General features: G+C 48.8%; 1 protein-coding gene across 1 annotated transcript in view; it reads right to left on the bottom strand.

Moving 5' to 3' along the window:
• The window catches only part of cacng7a (calcium channel, voltage-dependent, gamma subunit 7a), a 28,452-nt gene extending 12,748 nt beyond the window's left edge, over positions 1-15,704 (bottom strand). Inside the window, exons 1-2 of the mRNA XM_035182670.2 lie at positions 15,431-15,704; positions 293-488 (exon numbers count right to left, since the gene is read on the bottom strand). Of these exons, the coding sequence (XP_035038561.1) occupies positions 293-488 (196 nt within the window). The 5' untranslated portion in view covers positions 15,431-15,704. The remainder of the gene's footprint in view (positions 1-292; positions 489-15,430) is intronic.
• Between the last annotated feature and the right edge of the window lie 331 nt (positions 15,705-16,035).

Genomic DNA, 16,035 nt, shown 5'->3' with positions numbered 1-16,035 from the left:
CAGGTGCAGGAGTGTGTGCGTGAGCGTGTGCGTGAGCGTGTGCGTGAGCGTGTGCGTGAGCGTGTGCGTGAGCGTGTGCGTGAGTGTGTGCGTGAGTGTGTGCGTGAGTGAACAGTTGAGGCAGCAGCCTGATCTCTAAAAGCAGAACCGAGGAAGACTTGACCCACTTCTTACTTTAGATTTGTGGATTTAAACATTTAAAACACAAACAACAAACTTTGGCACAAATTGGCATCGATGGAATTTAAATTATCTTCTGAACAACACGCTAGGGAACAGACGTGTACCCGACCTGCCACGAAGCAGACCCTCCACAGGCCGGAGTGCAGCGCCATCTTGACCTCGGTGGTCTGGTTCTGCTGCAGGATGATTCCCTCCTCCATCAGCAGCCAGTAGTCCGTCGACACGGCGACGCCCACCAGCAGCAGGCCGCAGGCGCCGAACACCGAGGAGAGCAGCGTCAGAGCCCTCGTGCTGAAGGAACTCATCTGGGGAGGAGAGGAAGACAGTCGGGTTTCAGCAGGAGGCAGCCGGGTGAGGAAGAGGAGGAGAGAGATGAAGTTAATTAAAGAGAGACATGTCTACTTCAACCTACTGTCTCCAAAGATGAAGAAGAAACGAACGCTACCATCTGTGCTGGTAGATTTTTATATGTCCTTACATTTACATGGCATGTTTTATTTTTTAAAAAGGTTTCTGTTGTAGAAGAAAGAAAAGTGGAAAACAGAAGAAAGATATTCAGAAGTACTGACTTTATTTATTTAAGAAGTCGGAAAAATTGATTAGCTGAATATGCACGATCAGAGTGTGGGGGGGGGGGTAAACTTTGATTTGAATCCGTCTTGACTTTCATTGACTGCACCAGTTAAATATGTATGTGATACTGAACAGGAGGGAAGATGGAGGAGGAGAGAAACAACCTCGTATGAACTGGATCAAGTGAAAAATACCAAAACTGAGTTTAATACCAACACCAGTTATCATCATCATCTTCATCATCTTCATCACCACAGAGGACGAGAAGATAAATATTCATAGTATAAGTATTTGAACTTCCAATCACAGGTTATAGAAATCTTTCCTTTTGAGATTCACGACGTTAATGATTCGATTTCACCAAAGAACAGTGAGGATCTTTGAAAAGGACGAAAGCTTCTTGTTTCAGCTCGTGACCCTGAGACAGAGGAAGAACTCAAACTGATTCTCACTGTGTCTGGGAGGTTAAAAATAAATAAATTTAAATCTGCAGCAAAGTTCTGGTTCTTCACGTCATGAACAAACGTCTCATGATCTCCTGCTGGTTTCCAGTTTGTCTGGATTGCAGGTAACGTGCAGTGCAGTCAGGCGCTCACTAGGTGGCAGAAGTGCTGCCCCTGCTGTGCATGATTTCAGCTGCTGACACACTGAGACACACAAACACACACACACACACACACACACACACACACACACACACACACACACACACACACACACACACACACACACACAGACTCGATCCGTGCAAACCAACATCTGTAAAAACCCAAACGCTGCTGCTCACACAGATTTTGACCCTGAAGGGAAACGAAGCTCGTTCCCAGTTTCTGAGAAGAAGTGAACGACTCAGTTTCAGCCTCAGTGCAAACCAGACATTAAAGCTGCAGTGGATCCGTGTGTATAGAGTTTAATAAGAAGGACATCAAGGTCAGGACGCCTCCTGCATCAGCGCCGTCCTCCTCGGGTCTTCTGGGTCGCCCACCTCAGCAGAGACACCCCCCGGGCAGACCCAGAACTCTGGAGGGACCCATCTGTCCCGGGATCTCCTCAGGGAACAACAGGAGGAGGCAGAACGTCGTCTGGAGCCTCCTGCTGACCTTGCTGCCGCCACCACGACCTCTGATAAGTCAAACAGACAGATGGACGGACTCAGTGTGAGAAGAGCCAGATGTTGGGAGACGTCCAGAGGCCCGAGCGCTGCAGGTCATCGGTGACGTAACTCCACAAGCAGTTGTGTAACAGGAATTTTAGGACAGATTCCGACCGCCTGTTCTGCGTTAACACGTTTTCTCAGTTTACTTTTCAATAAATATGCAAAGTTCATTTTCGCTTCTCGGAAAAATGATGTTTACAGTTAAACTGAGTATTTTTCATGTGGCACTAATAATAAATTGCATCCAAAACCGGAGGTGGAAGGCGGCTCAGCGCCTTTTAAAATGTTATTTACACGTCCGATAAAGACGAAGCAGATAAGACGGCGGCGTGGAGCGAAATTAAGTCTGCAGACAAGATCAGAGCTGAACAGATAGGAGGCAAAAAGGAAGTGGCTGTCAGGCGCCGAGTGACCTCATCGCTGAGGCGAGACGCTGCGGAGCACATTCAGCCGTGTCAGGGAGGATTCGCTCATTCAGACATGAGTCACCTGTTACAAATACACGGTTTAAAACGCTGCCTCGCCTCGGGTGAACCAATCAGAGATCCCCCCTGCGGGGAGACGATGGCAGATACACACGAACTGTATGAGGCGGTGCTGATGTGGATACAGAGGTTGAAAACACAGACATGAACAAAGACAGCTTCAGCTCTTTAAAGGTCGTTAGTTGAACCAAATATTCATACTTCAGCAGCCGGAGCGACTTGTATCACATCTTTTCAGGCAACACTCAAATGTTAAAGCAGAGCTCAAAACCTCCAGGTAGCATATGGAACGTGCAGCAGATCAAACCGGAGGAGAAAGTCACGTGACTCTCTCCGCTCTGCAGAGTCAAACACGATGACATCACGAGAGACGTCCAGCACTTAAGACGTCAGCGCCTCGCGTCCCCTGAACAAGACGGAGGTGACTTGTGCTTGCCTTGTGTAAATAAGCATCCGTCTCAGTGATGGAGCTGCCAGGTCCAACACGAGAGGCCGTCAGACGCTGCTGAGTCAAAACACACAAATCCATCGTGGGCTCGGAGAGAGAGGAGCGAGGAGCGAGGAGCGAGGAGCGAGGAGCGAGCACCTGCAGGACGCAGATAAACCGTCTCGCCCGGAGGCCTCTCACCGGGCTGCGTTCAGGCCGTGTCACATCCTGTTGACTTGAACATAGATAATGTAGAGACTTCCAGACTCTACGGAGGGAAGCAGGCGGCTGCTGTGTTTGGTGAATTGTGAGATTTAACTGCTGTTCATCTTTAGAATGAGGAGAAGAAGAATATTTCACGGTAGAAGTGACGCTCAGAGGAAAAAGGTTTAAAACCTGATGAGGAAACTGTTTCTATAATCTACGTTCCAACAAGAAAACACAGAAACACTTTGTCTCAGGAAACAAGAATCTAAACCCAGAGGAAAACAAACAGGACTTTCTGATAAATTCACATTAAAATCATACAATAAATTATTCATACAATCTAAAGGGTAATATTTATAAAGGTACACTATTGGTTTAAAGGTAGATAAAAACATCAGGTATAAATTCCAGTCACAAGCCGACACTTTACTTTCCAGTCACTGATCCTGGTCCAGTGGAGAAATGTTGTTCTTCTTCAGCAAAGTTCTGCTACAATCAGATTAATAAACCTGGATTGAGACGTAAATGTAGAACAAGATCTGTTGTGACGGGTCAGTGCACAACACACACACAAACAAACACAAACAAACACAAACAAACACACACACACACACATACACTCACACGTTTGTTACGATATCTGGCAACAAATGGGCTGTGATGAGTTTTTCTATGTAGTTTAAGCCCCGAGACTATAACCACAATTCCCAGGTTTGCACCAGCCGCTAACTAACTGTGTGTGCGTGTGTGCGTGTGTGTGTGTGTGTGTGTGTGCATGTGCGTGTGTGTGTCTTTGTGTGTGTGTGCAGGGACAACCCAGGAGAAGGGGCGATGTAATAAATTACAGATGAATGGAGCAGTGGTGCTTAAGAACAAACAGTCAGAGGTAATGATGTGGGAGGAAGGACTGAGGGATGATGAAATAAGAAAATAGAACGTGAAGAAGAGACGGAGGAAAGATAGGATGTTCCAGAAAGGAGAAGAAGAAGAAAGGAATGAAGGAAGGAAGGTGAAGGAGAGTAGATAGCAGATTGAAAGCACAGGTCAGAGGCAGGAAATGAGGGAGGAGGAGGGAAACAGATAAAAGACAGAAGAAAATTAAAGAGGGAGAAGAAGTGAAAGAGAGGGGAAGCAGAGGTATGAAGGAATGGAGAGAGAGAGAGAGAGAGAGAGAGAGAGTGATATAGATAAGAAAACCAAAGGAGGGAGGAGAGGAGGAGGGGGGAATGGGAGGATGAAGAAAGCCTCGTCAGGAGCCTGATTAAAGAAGATAATGACTATTTCAGTGCTGACAGAGATGAAGGTGGAATTTTCTTTTCAAATGAAGAAGAGCTCCTGTTATCAAAAGAACAACTGAAACTCTCCTTCTGTCCAACACCACGTGTTTCACTTTCATTCATCCTCCTGGTGGAGCAGGCGTCATGTATCTCCGTGTCCCATCTGCTAACACGGAGGAGGCGGGGTTTACGACACGTCACTCTCAGTTACGTCGTCTTTGTTTAAAATATCAAGAATATAGACCAGGGAGCTGTCCACCGCTGTGGTGCTGAAACCCTCACTGATCTTTGAATTCACACGATAATGTGGTGAATCCTGTTGTTGTGTTGATGTGTTCGGTTCCATCAGCATCTAGTGTCCTTGTGTCCTGGGAGAGGATCCTCACATGTGACTCTCTGAGCTTCATTCACGGCTCAGAGAGTTTCTCTGTAGTTTGACTCTTGTCGAGTTAAGAAAAAGAGGAAGTTGCTCCTTGTTAACGTCTATGAGACAAACTGCGATCGGTGAATATGGACTAAACTATTAAAAAGCACTGTTCAGTGTTGCTGTAGCTTCTCGTCTCCTACCAGCTGTTTGTATTCATGTAAGGGAGGAAACAGATTTGGCGAGTTCAGAGGTCAGAGGTCACCTGCATCGTGTCCTAGAAGACACAGAGAGGTTCTTTCTTCTTGTTTAAGGGCCTCTTTGTTTCACACGTCTGTTTCCATTTGATTTGTCTGAGTTCTCGCTGTCGCCCGTCACCTGAATGTTTGTGCCTCTGTGTAAAGTCGTGGTGTCGTTGTTGTGATGACACCAGAGGCCTCGTTCCTCTAAAAGTAAAAACTGAACATCGCAGAGATTTAAATTTAATCCACCGGCTTGATGCTTCGTTACAAAACAACCGGCTCCTCTGCACAATTTTAATTTCTGCTTGGATTCATTATTCATTTTGTTTAATTCTACCGGAGACGTGGAAGTCCAGCTTAATGAATGGGTGTGCGTTGCTAATTAAGGCATCAAAGGAGGCTCGTCGGTGTAGGAGTGATAATAAGTTCCCTTTATCAGGAGCTTTGTACACATGAATTAATCCAGGAAATAGGCCATTTACTTAATAAAGAGCCCATTGTGCTGGATAGTCAGGGATGGTTTCTATCCACTAGCAACAAGCCTCTTTACTGGTGGTGATTGTGTTGTGTTTGTGTTGCTGATTGTGCGTTTGACGTTATGAATAAAACCACATTTTCAGTCCTGAAACACAAACAGGAAAAAGCAGTAGAAAACGTTTCTCTCCATCTATTTATCTATCTATCATTTTCTATAACAAAAACCTAAAGCAGTGACACTGTTCTGAAGCCGATTAATCTCTGTTGTCTTCTAGGAAACAGGATTTCAGTCTTGGCTCCAAACGAGGTGAAGAGATTAAAGAAAGGATTGAGAGGGGGCATCAGATGAAACAGAGATGAAAGACTCTGCGGCATCGACGGGTCAATATGGAGCCGAGCAAAGCAACTGCTGAGCTCCGCGAAACTCCACGTCCCATGGTGCCGGGCGGGACTCCACAGATGGCGTTCCCAGGTTAGCTAGCTATCGTTAGGGTGGGGGGTGTGGGGGGGTTGTTTTCTGTTGAGAAGGCAATATGTCCCTCTGTCAGCAGCGAGAGGATCGAGCCAACTGGCAGGAGAAGAGATGGATATTTAAATGTGGGAAGAACGGAGGATAAGGAGGAGCAGGAAGGACAGAGGGAAGAGATACAGAAGGAAACAGAAGAGGAAGGAAGGTCACATCCATCTGTGGGCGAGGACACATGAGAAATGGTCAGAGGGATTATGTTAAGTACAGGGCGAATAATAAAAGGAAGTTAAGTCGGGACGAAATGAGGAAATAAAGAGAAAGGGGGGCGGAGAACGAGGAGCGAGGGAGGACGGAGGAGCTTTTCGAGGAAAAGACGTTTTTGCTCCTAAAAAGGACAAAAAAAACTTATCTGTTAAAAATAGCGTCAAATTTTCTGGAGATGAGACATTTTGAGGAACAATGTTTAACCACGTTCAAGAAGGTTCTCGTTCCTCAAAGCAGCACTTAAGAGGATGAAGGCCTTCAAACAAACCCTCGTGTTGTAGACTGTAGAACCACTGCTGCACTCATAAAGATAATTAGCTTATGTGGCGGGTAAGAAAACACACACACACACACGCACACACACACACACACACACACACACACACACACACACACACACACACACACAGTGAGGAAACAGAGGGAGAGGCTGATGATGTGCTGAGGAAAGAAGATAAAGGAGAGGGAACAGCTGGGAAGAAGAGGAAACGCAGGAAAGACCTTGGCCCAAAAACTGATGGAAGTCCTTGTACCACACACACACACACACACACACACATACACACACACACACACGCTGGCAGGCAGTGTTACGTGTGACACATCCTACACGCGTGTGCATGTGCAGAGCAGCATTCACCCAAAAAAAAAGAAACAAACATACACGTGTCCGTTCACTCAGTTCAAATGTTGTGTAATTTGAACATGAGGTCACATTCATCATCGACGGGCCTGAAGGTGAATCGACCTTAATGTGCACGAGACACTGATGATTCAGCCCAACGAGCCAACAGAAGAAGAAGAAGAAGAAGAAGAAGAAGAAGAAGACTTGACTTTGAATACTTTAATTATGACATTTGTCAAATAAAACCTAATTATCAACTATGTGAACAGAAAGGATAACTCCTTTCATGCACACACACACATCATACACCAACACTAGAGTTAAATGTTTCCTGCTAAAATTTAAAACCAGAGACTGGTTGTCCCCAGTGAGCACAGGACCTGTCCAACACCCACACAGCCCTGAAACCTCCAAATTGCCCGTCAGTGTGAATACGATGTTCTATCTTCAGCCGAGCTGCCACCAAACCCTCAGACAGCGCAGTGGATCAATCCAGCCTCCCCAGCCATTTGTTCTTGCGACTTATCAATCGCTATTTTGCATTAAGATAAAATTCATCAAAACCATTGTGTGTTTTCCTTGCTGTGTACCGGTCCAAACACAAAGTGGCAGAGAAAACCTCTCTAAACCCCCACCCACTCCGCAGCTGTTCAAATGCCCGCTAATCGGGGACAGGACACTTAAGTGTTCTGGTCTCTGGCAGTGAGCAGAAGGACACCCTCAGTGCTTGGGTCAGGTGAGCTCTGTATCTGTTTGTAGCTAGAGCTCCATGTATAATCCTCCATTGATGTCTGCCATCCGTTTCTCCACAGGAGGTTTTACAGGACCCGCCAACTGCCACTAGGAAGAGTCTGAGTCAAACACCTCAGTCCATCTCGACTCCTGACTCCTGCAAAGGCGGTTCAGACCTTCCACAGCTGCAGTACAGCTGTTTCTCCAGAGGTGTTAAGCGCCCAGTGCTGGAGTCTGAGGTTAGCAGTTGGCCGCTCTCTCTCTCCACTCCCCACAGCAGGACTCACATCAGGATAGGAAACCTGTACCCTTTACTTTTGTCCACTGGTCAGCCTGACTTTGGCTCTGGGCGAAGGTCCGAGGCTGGGGCAGTGACTGCCACCTGTCCACGAGCTCCAGCACTCTGTGGATCTTATCCCCACCGCCAGCCTCTCAATGGATGTCCGTGTCAGGTGGCCCAGCTTACTATACCTGCCTCCCTGAACTTGTTTTACCGTATTGATGTTAGACCGAGTCAGCCAGGAACCCATTGTCAAACAGTGGCTCTCAAGAGCCACATCCAGGCGTGGGGTCAGGAGGCCTAGTGAGCTGAGAGTCCTCAGGCATCTATCACCGAGGTATATAACAACTGAGTCCAGTCATTTGTGCTGAGGAGGTTCATCAGAACAGCTGCTTATCATCCGAGGCCCGGTTCCAGAGCAGCAGGCGTGCACAGCCGACACACATGGGAGCCGACAGCAGCCTCTGGGCTGCCTGCAGTCTAAACAGCTGTCCGGAGATGATGTCCGTTAACCCATGTCCCCTCTGCCACAGGGAGGTACAAACGGACGCCGCACCAGTGATGACCTGACAAAAGAGTCCACCAGCAGCCTCTGCAGTTGTTCCATGAGTCCGGTGGAGGGTAAGCACCTGAGTCTGTGCCACAGGATGCTGCAACCAGGTTATTGACTATCAGAGTTCTTCCTGTAGGACAGCTGGGTAGCAACCATTTCCATTTAGACAACTTTGCTTGCCCTTCCCCAGCACTCCTCCCAGTTCTGCCTCTTATTTCTTTACTGCCTAGATGTACTCGAGGACTTTCAACCTCTTATTCCCATGTCAGGTTACCAGGAGACGGGGTATTCTCCTCGTCCACTGACCAATCACACAGGCCCTCTTTTCCCAGTTCACCTTGCTGTTGTAGCCTTCCATATACTGCCAGACTGCCTCTAATTCTGGATGTCCCCTGACCCTGGACAGGACGTTCGTCATCAGCATAAGCGATACTATTATAGGGCGCAGCTCAGGCAGACGAGGCCTGTCAGCCGAGCCCTGAGCCGACACAGGAGAGGTTATGGCCACGCGTACAGCTGGCCTGAGATGGGGCATCCCTGCCTGATCCTCTTAACTGGTACGGTCTGCTCAGCCTCCCCACCTTCACCACACAACACGATCATTATATAATAATTTCACCCAGGACAGAAAGTGCTCCCGACACCAAAGCCTGCAGTGGCAACAGGAATGACCTCGACACGATCAAGCTTTCTGGTCAATGGAAATAATGCCAATATTAATATTATATGTTGTACACACAAAAAATGTCTCTCATTAAAACAAATTGTCCTTCATTGACCTACCTGGTAACAATACGATTGGTCAGCACCAATAAATACTTCCATAAAACCTTAAACCTATTCGCTAACACCTTAGATAAACCTTATAGTCACTACATAAAGAGCGGTCTCAGTTTTCAGTAGGTTAGATCCCCTTTTTTGGCAGGAGGATATGACAGCCCGTCTGCAGGAGGCTGGAAAAGTCCTTTCCCAACGACTCCTTCAAAACATCAGCAGGTCCTGTCCATAATACCCAGAAATGTTGTAAAATCTGCGGTAATCCGTCCAAACCTGGTGCCTTGCCTGCAGCCATCTGTGCCACTGCAGTGGTCAGCTCCTCAGAGTGATGTCGAGCTCAGGTGTCTCGTTCACCTGGACTCAGCTGTGGAGTCCTGCAGCAACTCGGCAACAGCTTCCCCACATTCCTCTGCCCAAACAGGTGGATAGAAGTCACCGTGTCTCTCATCTCGGCTGGTTCCGATGTAGGTTCCCACCCGCAGCCGGAGACACCATCTGCTTCCTGGGCCACGGACTCTCAGGTTAAAAAAGAAAGTGGTAGGTCGTCTATGTCTCTTAATTGTTTGAACGGGCTCGACCAGAGCTCCTTTGGCCTTCTCCTGGAGAAAGGAGTTCAGTTGTTGCCTTTCACTAGTAATTGCTCCGTGTTGGTAGCTCCTCTCCAGCTCCTTTATATCTGCCTCGAGCTGCTCCATTGCTCTTTTAATGTTTTCTGTAGAGTAGAGGTGTACTGCTGGAGAAGACCTGATTGACCTTGCGACCTCCACCACTGACTCAGGAGGAAACGACTCTTTCTTGGATCCCCAGTTGGCCCAGAACAGTTTAAAATTCCCACAGAAATTAAAATCCTTTAAGAGCTTAACATTAAAATGCCAGAAGGATCCAGGCTTTCTAGCAGGAGATAAAGCAGCTCTACTAAAACTAAATGATGGTCTGTGAAACCAACCGGTGGATTTGACAGTTTGTCACACGGGTGATAAAGGGCGATATGTAAATCTGTCCAGCCGGCAGCAGTGACCCTGCCGTCTGTTATTTTGATCAGGTATACTGCCTGGTTGAAGGATGTTTCCTCCTCACGCGTCCACTAGATCTGCCTCTTTTACCGTCTGGCCCAGAAAAGACGAGACTGAGGATGGAGCTCTGTCTGTTCTGTCTAAAGTGACGTCCTGCAGCAGTTCAATCCCCATTATTACACACTCCTTGACCAACACTACCAACTTGTTTTTAATACTGTAAAAGTAACCGTTCAGGACCTTGGTTTGTGCATACACGTTGATCAAATAAAATAATATTGTGTATTTCACTCTATAATCAGAAACCTGCCTGCCAGATCTCTGTGATAAAATGTTCATATTTAATGAATGAGAAAATAAAACAGCGACTCCAGCGCCAGGTTAGAGCCATGGCTGAGTACTGCCCCCACCATACTCCCCAGTCTGTCTCATTCAGGCAATCGCTGTGGGTCTCCTAAAAAGAGAACATCCAGCTTTTTCTCTTAAAAGTTCTGATACTAGAAACCTTGTGATACTTCTACCCCGTTCATATTTAGTGAAGCTGCCTAATGCCAGTGAGGATAAAGAATACAGCGTAAAGACAAACAGGTATACACAACAGATAGAAAACACCCAGTGTTGAATGATCATGGTCAATTTTATTTACAACTTTCATTCTCTTAGATCTTCATTACATAGAGACCTTTTGCCGATCACGTGCTTCCTGAGCCTGTACCTTCTTCCATCCAGGAGGTCTGTCCTACCACTTTCTGGAGGGTGCTCACTGTCTGGATGAACTTTTATATCTGGGAAGTAATCAGTTACCTCACTGATCTGCCAAGGAGTCATCAAACTCGTTCAACTCCTTTAACGAATATAAATCAGTGCTTAGGAGAGCTGTCTGTTACAGAAACATTATCAGATTCGTATTCTTCTCGACGTCCATCTCACTGACCTGACTGCTGTCTATTTCAGCCTGTACGGCTCTGCCTGCTGTGGGACCCTGCGTCTCCTGCTCACGTTGGCAAACTCACCTTTCTATTGCTACCGTTTGTCACTTCTCTCCCACCCTTACCAAGGACTCAGTCCCTCAACTCGGCCTCTGAGACAGGCCCAGCCGAGAAACCCTGCGCCCCAGCAGCGACCCCGCACCGGACCCATCGCAGCCGCCCGGCAGCCGCGGACCCGCCACCGCCGAACCCCAGCACCCGGACCCGCCACCACCGACCCCCATCACCGGACCCGCCGCAGCCGGCCCAGCAGCCGGACCCGCCACCGCCGGAACCCAGCACCCGACGACCGCCCGCCCCCGCCCGGCAGCGCCGACCCCAGCACCCGGACCCGCCACCGCCGGACCCACCGCAGCAGGCCCGGCAGCCGCCGGACCCGCCACCGCGACCCCAGCACCGGACCGCCACCGCCGCCCCCCACCCCAGCACCCGGACCCGCACCGCCGACCCACAGACTCGCGCCACCGGACCCCAGCACCCGGACTCGCCACCACCGACCCCAGCACCGGACTCGCCACCACCGGACCCACCGCAGCCACAGCCGGACCAGCAGCCTCAGAGGACGGCAGAACCGGCCGACCGTCCCCACGCAGGCAGTCACCCGGCGCTGCCCTCCTCCTTCCGCCCAGCGGCCCCGCCCTTCTTCCGTGCGGGCACGTAACTTTATGTCCACTTTCCACATAAACATTTCATGCTTCCTGAGCTCGCGTACACCATATAAACTGTCCTCTGTCGAACCCGGAAGACACGTCAGTGTCTGCGACTCAGCGTCAGAAACATAAACACTTGTCTCCGCAGAGACTGGACATGCTTCAGCTTCAGGTCTCTACATCCCAGACCCACCGCCCGAACCCACTCGCAAACCTCCCGAAGCGCCTCAGCCTCGCTCCAGAGCTTCATTGGGATGAACGGAGGACTCCGGACACGGTGATCGGGTGAAGCTACCGCTAGCGGGGAGACCTGAAGAAACTCCTCCTCTACTGTTACCCCGCTTTCAATGAGCTCAGTTACAGAGTCCGGATCTTTAAAGAATATCACCAGCGCTTTATTCATGCGGAAGCGTAGAGATGTTCCCGTGTCCTACCTGCTCCCCCGGCTAACAGCACCTGCTCCACTGTGGAGCTGAGCTGTGGCACCAGCCTGACGCCATGTCTCAGGACATCGGCGGCGTCCCTGGGACGCCATCCGCCACGAGACACGGAAACACACGAAACTACACTAAACGTACACTAACACTACACAAACACCACAAACAATGATCATACAATAAACACACAGTAAGATAACTGCAAAGTTGATCACACTCTTCACCTTCGCCTTCACCACTCACTTCACCATAGAAGAAGAAGAAGAAGAAGAAGAAGAAGAAGAAGAAGCAGCTGCAGTCTTCACCTCCGATGATATAATGTTTAAACCACGAGGACGTTCAATTGGTGCATTTGAACTAGTGTGGAGTACTGTAGTACTCTGTAGTACTGGGGAGATGTGGAGTACTGCGTGATGTTACCATGGCAACCACAGGAAGCGCTTCATTCATTTCCTCCATTCAAACAGAAAAACTACTACACCCCCACACCTGAAAACACGTCCACGTTAGACGCCGTCTACAAACCAATCAGAGTCCGGTACAGGTAGACTCCGCCCACGTAGGTGATGACCACAGGACGTACGTCAGACAAAATTCTTTAGTCCCTAAGTTACAAAGTGAAACCAGAACGAACAGATCAGATGAAACTATGGAACAAACACGTGAAGCTTCAGAGTCTCAGAGTCTCAAACATCAGATTTGAGGACATTAACTTTATGAAGCTGACAACCCCGCGTTGCTTCAGTGAATCCCGTGAAGAAGAGACGGAATGAAAACATCCTCCCTTGTCCCCGTTTGTTGGATTAACTGTGTCGAGGCAACAAAGACACAGGCAGAAGACACAGGACTTGAAGTGAGATGTGAGGGGGAGGCTAGGAGAGCGGGCGGTCTTCCAGCCTCCGAGTGAGTCCGACCAACCACAGCAGAGAAACTCTTGTTCTCAGATGTGGTCGGATGAGATGAACTAGTTCTGATTCTGCTCTTCAGCCTCAGAAGTCATTTCCAACACTTCATGATTCTGCTTCTTCACTGGAGGAATGAACTGCTACAGAGAACCTCCTCCTCTGTGGTGAAGGTTTGGACAAACAAGCAAACACAGAAACACCGCGGCCCAACTTCACACTGAGAACCTTCCTGCTGCTTATCAGCTGATCTTTAATCATGAGATTCACTGAGGGGACGGCAGCGTGGACTTGTTATCTGAGGACAAATGTCTCCGAGGCACCTTGAGTGACCCTGGTGGGAAATGAAGCACTCACCCTTCCATCGTCGGTGACTCACAGCTCATCAATCAGCCGCTCAAACAACTTCACTTATCGCGTCGCTCGTTTCCTTTGACCTCCGACGGCCGCACGCCAACCGACGGACACTTCTCACGTCTGGAAGTATTTTAGATCACCGGACTTTCTCACCTGCTGCGTTCTGGCTTGAATCGTCTCACTAAGACTCAGGAGGAACTTTAATTCAGGGAAAGTCTCAGTAAACCAATCCCTGATTCTACCTGAGGTTGTGGAATACTACATTTCACAAGACGTATCCATGTGCAGTTGAACAGATTAAATCCAGACTGTGTCTTCTCTTCTGAGGAGGACTGACAGAGGACTGACGGGAAAAGGCCGCAGTAAGAAGACGTACATCCTGAATGATGTGGAGAGTTTAGATGGATGAAACTTTTTCTTTTGAGCATCTTCTATGGTTTCATTAAGGTCCTGGTGGAAAGTGTTTCTAAGGGTTCACCCTTCACCTCATTCGACATTAAACACACAACAGATCGTCTGCTAGAAGCTTCATCAAAGTCCTGTCCTCCTCTTCGTCACTTTAAATCTACTGAGAAAATACAAATCTTCATGGATCAACTGCAAGAACCAAAACGTTTAGACAAACTTAAATGATTCAAGGTGATTAAATTACAATTTATGCTGCATTTTCAAAATCAACCAAGCTTCGATTCTTCAGTCAGCTCGAGTCCAGACTTCGTCACCTCATCTCATGATGGTTCGGTTCATGTCTCACACAAAACGCTCGTTACTCAGAGAAACCTGACGTTGTTATCGATTACGCACACAACTGCTACACAACGCTGGTCCCCGGTTTGTTAGTGTTGAACGTATCACGTGTCCAAACTCAACACCGCACCTGATTGGGCCTAAACAAGTGTGAAGAGGACGAGATGAACGGGTCCAGATGTTCCACAGACAGACAGACGTGACAGATGTGTCATCATGACGTCTATACTTTAATTCTCTATAACAAATAAATATATCACAGAGTTATTTTGTGTTGCAGTGAACTTCATGGTCCCGTCCTCGTTTTATTCAGAGGGAGGGAACAGCTCTGCAGATTCCTCCGTCTGTAACACACTCACTTTAATGACCAGAACACAGAGGAAAGAATGAGATGCTCCCTCCGTCTACAACACACACACACACACACACACACACACACACACACACACACACACACACACACACACACACACACACACACACAACACAATACATGTGTACTAAGAGGGATGTAGAGGGGGGAGAGAGAGAGAGATGGACCCAATAAGAAGTGCTGCAGTCTGCTGGAACAGAATCACAGGATGGGTTCCCAAGAAGGAGTTTTCACAGCATGCACACACACACACACACACACACACACACAAACACACACATGCACACACACACAATCACATCATCCTTACACAGTTTGGCTCGCCCTCCTCCCTCCTCCTCCCTCCCCCCTCCTCCCTCCTCTCTCCTCCACGCACCGCTGGCTTCACTGTTCTCTCCTCCAGACTCAACTCTGACTGTTGCAGGCTCCTGCTTCTTAATGCGCCACACTGATCCCAGAGCAGCAGCAGCATCCCTCCGCTCACAGGCGAGGAAGCAGCCGCGCGCTCACCAGCAGCCGTCAGCACACCTCCTCTCTCCTCTCTCCTCCACCGAGACGTGAGGCTCCTCGCTCACACAGCATCCTTGGCTTTTTGGTTTTTCGGTCGGAGGACGAGGGAGGATGATATTTCATGTCAACACACATGCATGAGCATCATCTTTCTTCCCTGCAGCTGAATCAGAAAGTCCTGACGTGCGCAGCCAGAGCAGCGGAGCTCGGATAGTGCGAGAGAGGCTTTAGAGCTGGTGTTGTGAGGGTGAGGAGGTGAGAGTTGGGGGGAAGGATGGAGGGATGATGGGAGGGATGATGGGAGGGATGATGGGAGGGATGGAGGCGCAGTTTAAATGGAAGCAGCAGAAGCTTTACTCACCCTGCGGAGCGGAGAGCTGCTCGGACGGTGCAAAGCGAGATCTGTGCGCACTGGGAGTCTGGACACCCAATTTGCAGGTTTCCTCTTCTCTCTCCCTCCCTCCCTCCCTCTCTCACTCTCTGTCTTACTCCTGCTTCCCCTTCTTCTCCTCTCGGTTCTCCCCCCTATCTCGCACTCCTCCTTCCCTCTCCTCCTTTACTTCGCTCTGCTCTTTCAGCACTGCGGAGAATCGCTTGAATGGGCTTCACTGTAGTTTGGGTAAAGGGAGGTGGGACTGGTGTGTGTGGAGGGGAGGCAGGGGGAGGGAGGAGGGAGGGAGGGAGGGAGGGAGGAGGGCTACAGTGATGTAGGCTGGAGGGAGAAGAAGACACTCGTGCACGCACACATGCACGAGGTCAGCGTGGCACAGGAGCGTGTTTGGCTGAATTGAGGACGCATTATATCACGCTGGCTGACAGCTCGACTGATGCAAACACACAGCAACTATTAACGTCCTGCACGTCCCTAATGAAGGAAACACACAAACGTGGGTCTGTTGTGAACGTTCACACAAATATAATAAATAACCGAGGGACATGATTGACAGCCGAGAACACGCCAGAGAA

This window comes from Hippoglossus stenolepis, chromosome 17 (genome assembly GCF_022539355.2).
Source record: "Hippoglossus stenolepis isolate QCI-W04-F060 chromosome 17, HSTE1.2, whole genome shotgun sequence".
Lineage (NCBI taxonomy): Eukaryota > Metazoa > Chordata > Actinopteri > Pleuronectiformes > Pleuronectidae > Hippoglossus > Hippoglossus stenolepis.
The sequence above is the reverse complement of the archived record's forward strand: the minus strand, read 5'-3'. Positions and strand labels throughout refer to the sequence as shown.